This window comes from Quercus robur, chromosome 5, assembly GCF_932294415.1.
Source record: "Quercus robur chromosome 5, dhQueRobu3.1, whole genome shotgun sequence".
Classification (NCBI taxonomy): Eukaryota; Viridiplantae; Streptophyta; class Magnoliopsida; order Fagales; family Fagaceae; genus Quercus; species Quercus robur.
The window spans coordinates 45,988,405-45,996,314 of record NC_065538.1 but is presented as its reverse complement, the minus strand read 5'-3'; the positions used below and the strand labels follow the sequence as shown (position 1 = coordinate 45,996,314).

The 7,910-nt window shown below is 36.2% G+C and overlaps 1 protein-coding gene across 1 annotated transcript; it reads left to right on the top strand.

The window, feature by feature from the left end:
• The first annotated feature begins 390 nt into the window (after window positions 1-390).
• Window positions 391-4,721, top strand: LOC126728253 (glutamate receptor 2.9-like). The gene is made up of 4 exons (XM_050434106.1): window positions 391-637; window positions 726-1,996; window positions 2,667-2,973; window positions 4,094-4,721. Exons 1-4 carry the CDS (start codon window positions 391-393, stop codon window positions 4,492-4,494), a joined length of 2,226 nt encoding a protein of 741 aa, XP_050290063.1. The 3' UTR covers window positions 4,495-4,721.
• Window positions 4,722-7,910: the final 3,189 nt, after the last annotated feature.

The window sequence follows — 7,910 nt, the reverse complement described above, 5'->3', positions numbered from 1 at the left end:
GCTCCAACAAAGAACTTCAATACATCAACTGCTTCTAGTAGTATATTTGTGGTTTTGAATTCTGAATGTCTTCTTACCATTCATTGGGATAGTAAACTAGCTCCCAAGATTTGATTGTATATGTTGTCTTCTTACTAAATGGTATGGGCTAGCCGACTGGGCCCTTCCTTCATTATTCGTTAGCAAAGTCGGGAGGAATGTGAAGAAGAAAAAGCCAAAGATTCAAGACTTCACACTGATATAGAAATAACGTGTTTTTTGACCATAAACTACCACTCCCAGACCATTCATATATTAAAATCTCTCTAACAGACTAAAACAGTATTTATAATGTTGTCTGCAATGCCACTAAAGCCCCACACGTGTTTCCAAATGCCTTCCCAATTCATAATGGTTGGCACAGTCCGGAGATCTTGGGTTCTCTTTTCTGTCCTAATGTTGTTTCTTCTCGACTCCTATGGAGCTGAAGCCAACAACAACAATGTTACATGTGTAGGTTTAATCATTGATGTTAATACTCGTATTGGAAAAGAAGAGAAAATAGCGATGGAAATTGCAGCTCAAACCTACAACACAAGTTCAAAGACTCAAAAACTCTCTCTCTATATCCAGGACTCCCTTAGAGTCACTTCTGCTGGTAAGTAGTCTCTATCACTTGCTATTTTTGCTAACAAAAAAATATCAGTAACATCTATGTTGATGGAATATGTAAATTTTGGCTGTAGTAGAAGAGATGATTAGAGAAAATAGGGTTAAGGTGATTATTGGCATGCACACATGGCAAGAAGCAGCTCTAGTAGCTGATATTGGAAGTCAAGCTCTTGTTCCGGTTATTTCGTTTGCGGCACCGGCCATCAATCCACCTCTAATGCAACTTCGCTGGCCGTTCTTGATACAAATGGCTAAAAATGGTTCCGAACAAATAAAATGCATTGCAAATATTGTTCAAGCATACAATTGGAAAAGGGTTGTAGTGATTTATGAAGATGAAGCATTAGGTGGTGATTCCGGAAAGTTGGCACTTTTAACTGAGGCTCTCCAACATGTGGGTTCGGAGATTGAGTACCGTTTGGTCCTTCCACCATTTTCTTCTATGTCTGATCCAGGATGGGTTGTTCATGAAGAGCTTGTTAAGTTACTGAAAACACAATTAAGAAATTTTATTGTTCTTGAGTCATCATTAGAAATGGCGATTCATTTGTTCAGGGAAGCTAAGAATATGGGGTTTGTAAGGAGAGATTCAACTTGGATAATTCCAAATAGTATTACAAGTTTGTTGGACTCTGTAAACAACTCGGTTATTTCCTCTATGGAAGGTGCAATTGGAATTAAAACCCATTATTCTGAAGAAGTTACCTCAGAGTACCATGATTTCCATGCTCAGTTTCGGAAAATTTTCAGAACTGAATATCCAGAGGAAGACAACTCCGACCCTGGTTTTTATGCTCTGCGAGCATATGATAGCATTAGAATTGTTATACAAGTGATCGAAAGAATGACAAGTAACAGAGGTAGTCCAAAGATGTTGTTAGGCAGTATGTTATTAAGCAATTTCACTGGTTTTAGTGGCAAAATACATTTTAAAGCAGGCCAGCTCTCAGACACTTCAATTTTGAGCATTGTACACGTTCTTGGAAAGAGATACAAAGAAATAGAGTTCTGGACACCAGACTCAGGGTTCTCCATGATCCCTTCTATAGGAAAACCAAATACTTTGGTTGCTCCCTTAATTTTGCAGAGGAACTTACAAGAAAGTCCGAAAGTTTGGGAAATGCCTACTGATGCAAAGCCATTGAAAATTGGAGTTCCAGGTAGAGCATCATTTGGGAATTTTGTGAAGGTTGATTACGGGGTGAAACTGAATGAGAACAATTATTCTGGTTTCTGCATTCAAATTTTCCTTAAGGCACGAGAACTTTTGGGATATCCTTTGCCTTATAAATTGGAGGCCTGTAATTGCACCTACAATGATCTGGTTCACCTTGTCCACAATAAGGTAACAACTTCTCTGCCTTTTATTCCTTGAGAAACGCTTGATAATAAAAAGCCTCTGCATACACTACAAACGCCTAAAATTATTCTGCTGAGTTTTATATTTGCACGTTTTATCTACAGAATTTTACCATATTCTGGAAAAAAAAAAAATACCATTACTTAAAAACTGCATTCCCCCATGTGCTTTTTCGTTTAATATTCTATGTAACAGAATATTTAAAAAATTGATCGAAAATTTACTTCAACCTTTGAATTGCCCATTTTTGTTAATCTTACATAGAAGATAGACTATCAAACTGGCCTCCAAAACTGTAACAAGTAAAGCATTAGTTGGAACTCTTCTTAAGTTGGTTTGTACAAATCCTGAAACTACTAAATGTTACTCACATGTAATTCAAAAATATATCATTTTTAACTTGTAATTTGAGGGAAAGACTTTTTTGACAGCTTATTTGAAATTAGCTAGGTCCATATCTCTGAGAGAGAGAGAGAGGCCTCTTGCAAGAGCAGGGAATGCATGACTAGAAACTGGGCCGGAAGGCAGTGAATATTTGACTAGTACTGTCCTTTTTTTTTCTTCTTCTTCTTACACCTCTTTTATTTTGTTACATTTATTTATTTCTGATTAAGATCTTATGCTTGTCCTGTGGTCCAAATGAATCCAACAAAAGACTTATGATGCTGCCATTGGTGACTTGACTATAACAGCCGAACGGCTGCAATATGTAGATTTCACTGCTCCATACATCGAGTCAGGTGTGGCAATGATAGCTCCGGCTAAACCTGTAGGGTCAGCATTTACGTTTACAAAGCCTTTCACCTGGGACATGTGGTTGGTGACTAGTGCCATCTTAACATACACAGTGCTCATAGTTTGGTTGTTGGAGCACCAATCCAATCCAGAATTCAGTGGCTCGTGGAGGAATCAGATTAGCGCTGCACTCTGGTTCACTTTCTCCTCTCTGTTTTTTGCACATAGTAAGTATCAATCTTAAGAATAGAGCCAGAGATTTTTCATACACACATAGTAGAATAGTCTGGTAAAAAACTAATGATCTGTTTGTTTCGATGAAAAACCTTTTGTGAATATAGTTTTCTTTGTTATTCTGTCTTTGGTACCTTCAGAAGGAAGAAAAAAAAAAAAACTACTTTGGTCTATGAAAAACCTTATTAAAAATATAACTTATTTTCGGAAACAATTATATCTCATGTTAAGTTAAATAAACACAATTAAGAACTTAAGAAGCAATATAGAAATTATTGAAAATAATTCTATTTTTATTTTGAGGTTTCTACCAAAAAATACTTTTTGAAAAATTAATAGCATATAACTTATTTATTTATTTATATATGATAGAAATTCCCCCTCTAATTTAATCTAGTATATATGTATATAAAGTTTTCTTTTAGAGATTTAAATCCTGTCTCTTAACCCCTCGCAACCCAAGTCCCATAAGCACTACTCGAAGAGTAATAATCATCGTGGTTTAATCCCATAGAACTAATCACACATGAAATAGCTCCGAATTCCGAAGAGAGAGGGTGAGAATTAAGTTAGTTGAGCAAAATGGGACCAGGGACAGGTTGACAAGTTAAACTTAAAGAAAGAGAAAGAGAGAGAGAGAGAGAGAGAGAGAAAGGGAACAGAGACAGAAAGTAGTTTATCCGCCGCACTTTGATATCTCCGCCCTTCACTCTATTAACGGACTTACCAAAGCCCCTTTTCCAAACTCATAGCTATCTGCAGCAGTCAATGTTTTGAAGGGAAAACATTACTTTACCGAGTTTTTCTTTTTTGGAGAAACGCGTAGTATTGAATCAGAACTCTTATCTACATCCCTACAGTAACAAGATAAAGACTGCAGGTGATAATGCTATGTTGAAGAAGTTTTTATGTATTTTGAAATTCTGTTAGGATATGTTCTGTTATTTGATGACTTAAATAAATTTAGATAGAAACAAATTGGATAGACACATGTAATTTGCACTTATAAATACAATACAATGAAAGGAGCCAAGCACGGCATTCATTCATTCAATACCGTTGCCAAGTTCTTATAGAAAGTACTCATAGCTAGCACATGGTTTCATGTTGCAGGGGAGAATATCCATAACAACTTGACACGTTTGGTGATGGGAGTGTGGCTTTTTGTCGTATTGATCCTAACCTCGAGCTATACCGCTAGTCTATCTTCAATGCTCACTGTGCAAAAGCTGGAACCAAATTATATGGAGTTGTTAAAGAAGAACAACTTACCAGTTTGCTGTATCAATTTGTCAGTAAAGAAATACCTGGTGAACGTGTTTGAGTTCAAGGAACAGAATATCAAGATCATAGACATAAAGCACTCCAAGCTTTTCAAACAAGAGAAAATATTTGCTGTCTTTCTTGAATTCCCATATGAGGAAATTTTCCTTAATAAGAATTGCAAGGATTACACTAGTACCAGACTACATACTCACGGATTTGGAGGATTGGGCTTTGTGAGTATTAACTGATTTAATCCTTAGTTTAGTTTTTATGATTTCTGTTCAAGTTAATTCTTATGCTTAGAATGATGCAAGAGAGATACATAATTGGACGCACAAATATACGTCTCATGTGTGATACTGATTAAACGAATCTACCAATACAAACACGAGTTCATGTGCGCATGCACCCCCTTTCCTTTTCTACGCATGTATATATTGTGAAAAAATCTAGGACTACATAATTTTTTACAATTTTTTGTCCCAACTATGATGTGGTAGAGTATTATTGGTAAAGAAAAAATAATAGGTTCATGTATATGTGATAGTCAACCACTCACAATCTGCCACGTTAAAGTTGTGAAATAATTTGTGGTCCTAGAACTACTCATATATTGTTGTTTAGATTCTAAGCCTCCGTTTGGAAAGCGCGTTTTGCACGTTTCCTAGCCCTTTTTTTATGTGGGTCTTGTGCACTGTTCGTGGGACCTACAAGTATTTTCATTCAGCAACTTTTTATTTAAAATTGGATTTCACAGCGCTATTCGCACATTTAAAAATTATTTTATTGCAGTATTTTCAGTTTTCAGTTTTTAACAATAATCAGTATCCAAACAGATTCTAAGTAAGGAATGTTAGAGCACTTATTTCACAAATTTTTACTCACAACTTATCAAGGTTTTCACCCACTAATTACAACTGGTAGGACAATAAGTGATAAAATATATGTTTTGTACCAATAATTATCTCATGTACCCACTCCATATACTAGGCACAGAAGATACGTTATCTTTGTGTACATAGATTTATTCCTTTCCAGCCAAGCAAATAAAGAAACTCTTGGCTTAATAAACAATCGGTCGCTCTTATCTATTTTAATAAATAACTTCAGTTTTACTATGAAGGAATCTAATATAAATCTTTATCTTTCTTCCCACCCAGGTCTTCCAGAGAGGCTCGCCATTTACAAGGGATTTTTCTGAAGCAATTCTTAAGTTGTTGGAGGATGGAACTATAATGAGACTAGAGAAAACATGGTTAAATCCCCAAAATGAGTGCTCAGCCAACATAACTTCCAGCGAACCTGAAAGCTTGAGCCTCCAAAGCTTTGGGGTTCTCTTTCTAATATCTTTCGTCACTTCTACCATTTGTCTTTTATTATTCCTAGTTCGCTTATTTATAAGTCGTCAGCAACATCACAATGCTTTCGAAGGAAACATAACTCCAGGTGAAGAGAGTACTTGGAAGAAGGCAGTTAGACTTGTAAGATACTTCTGTATCAAAAATCCAAGAAGAGCTCCAACTCTGGCAGAGACATAAGGTGCAAATGAATACTCTTTCAGGCGGTTATTAGGTACAACTTTTGACACTCCAGTGTTCAAACTATCTTCAGTCCCAGTAGAAGTCGAAATGCAACAAACTTAAGATGCATAGTACGGATACGGGTATGGATATAACACGGACACAGATATGGGGATAATGCATAATAAAGTGGATCTGTGGCTATTATATGTGCTCAACATTGAAACCAATATATAAAACATATAAATAAAAATTCTTCCAAGTTTAGGCTATATCTCATTATTGAGGAGAGGTATGTCCAACTCAACCAGTGGTCTGACCCACTCGGTAAATCCGACTAGACCCGGGCCAACCATCGAGCGGTTGGCAACGAGTTTTCTTCTCCAGAATCTTATCTGCTCAGTTTGGTCTCGGATCTTCTCCCCAAAACCCAAAGAAACCTGAACTAACCGAGATACATAGCAATTTCTGACGAGATTTTTTAGATTTGGAAAGATATCAACTAGATCCATGAAATCTCCTTCGAATTTGGGGGGATCTCATTGTTTATGCTTAGATCCAGCTACAATCTAGTGAGTTTTGCTTAAATAAGGCTTAGGTCAAGTGAAAATATGATGGGTTTTGCTCAAATCTGGCAAACTTCGATGGTTTTTGCTCAAATCCGGCAACGATTTGGTGTTTTTTTGCTCAGATCTCGTGAGTTTTGCAAAAATCCGGTAATGATTTGATGTTTTTTTGCTTAGATTTAGTGATTTTTGCACAAATCGGTGAAGATCCAGCGAAAATAACAGATCATCGTCAAAAGGAATCTCCAACGGCATCATTGTCAGCTTCAACCAATGTGTAGGCTCTAGTAGTAGAAAGTAAATAACACCATGTTATGATGACCTAGGAAAATCGATGAAACGAACCGTTTCAATGTAAAAACCTGAGGAGGATTTGACCTAACAATCCTCAAGGTAAAGCAAATCCACTATAAGAGAATCAAAGTTTTTACAATCAAATTTAACCCTAAATCTATTACTACCTCAAGTAGTAACTTACTGATACGACCATGTGCAAGTTTCGAATCCATGGACTCTTTCCCTTCTTGGACTTACTGCAACACAAGCACCCATGCGTGTGACTTTGAGATCCCACTCAAAGGTTTCAGATCACCTTCAGCTATTGATCTTTGTAGCAGCAACTAGGTTCTACCAATGCTTGATTGTAGATCTTACTTCAGTAGACGCTTGTGTAGTTAGAATATACAATAACTCTCTGATCTCGCCAAGAGTAGCATACAAGTCTTCTAAAAGTCACCAAAACCTAGCTAGGGCTTCCCTTTTATATGTGGGCAAGTTAGATTGAAACCCTAGACGTTTTCGCAGGCTTGGGCCTTGTTTAAAATTCTGCAGAATCTGATTTCTACAATTTTTGATCAGTCAAAGCTAATTTTAGATCGATCAAGCTAGGCAGATTTTGACTCTTCTTTTCTGCAGTCAGCTCGAACTTAAAGCTTGAAGCATACACCTTTGAGCAATGTCTAACACATAGACTAGACATGTTTTGTTTTTGCTTTGCCAACACATACAAAATATAATTCTAAACATTTAATCCTAAATCTTTAGAACCTAATAATCTCCTCCTTTGGAAATCCATGACACAAAACACATACAAGATGAATTGCTCAAATCAAATATCAGGCCAATTACAAAGTATTACCCTAATATAATTCTATAACAACTACTAACTATTAGTTGCTAGTATAGACAGCAGCTGTTGAAAGAATTAACCTGTCAATTCCTGAAACACTATAAACAAACCATAAATGCATGTATGGAAAATACAGTACAAATCCAAGAAATAAAAACTGAACTTGAATTCACAAAAACATGAAAATAGACAAAATATCAAATGAATAAACATCAAATATACTTTCATTGTCAATGAACCAACAATGTTTGTGAAACAAAAACAAATATACATGGAAATAAAAAAAGATACATCAAAATCTCTCATCTCAAAAGCAACCCCCCCTAAATACAAGAGCTCTCACCAAAACCACCAAATCCTCATAAAATCTACTCTCCTTTTTTGTTACGAATTACCAAAGGCAACCATCAAGCATCAGAGGATGGAGGAGGTGGAAAAACACTTCTATA

Bases quoted from the DNA above. Each gene is read 5' to 3' on its own strand.
- LOC126728253 (XM_050434106.1), top strand. From the start codon at position 391: ATGGTTGGCACAGTCCGGAGATCTTGGGTTCTCTTTTCTGTCCTAATG. The intron at 638-725 runs GTAAGTAGTCTC...TTTTGGCTGTAG, and splicing joins CCTTAGAGTCACTTCTGCTG to TAGAAGAGATGATTAGAGAA. The intron at 1,997-2,666 runs GTAACAACTTCT...ATCCAACAAAAG, and splicing joins TTCACCTTGTCCACAATAAG to ACTTATGATGCTGCCATTGG.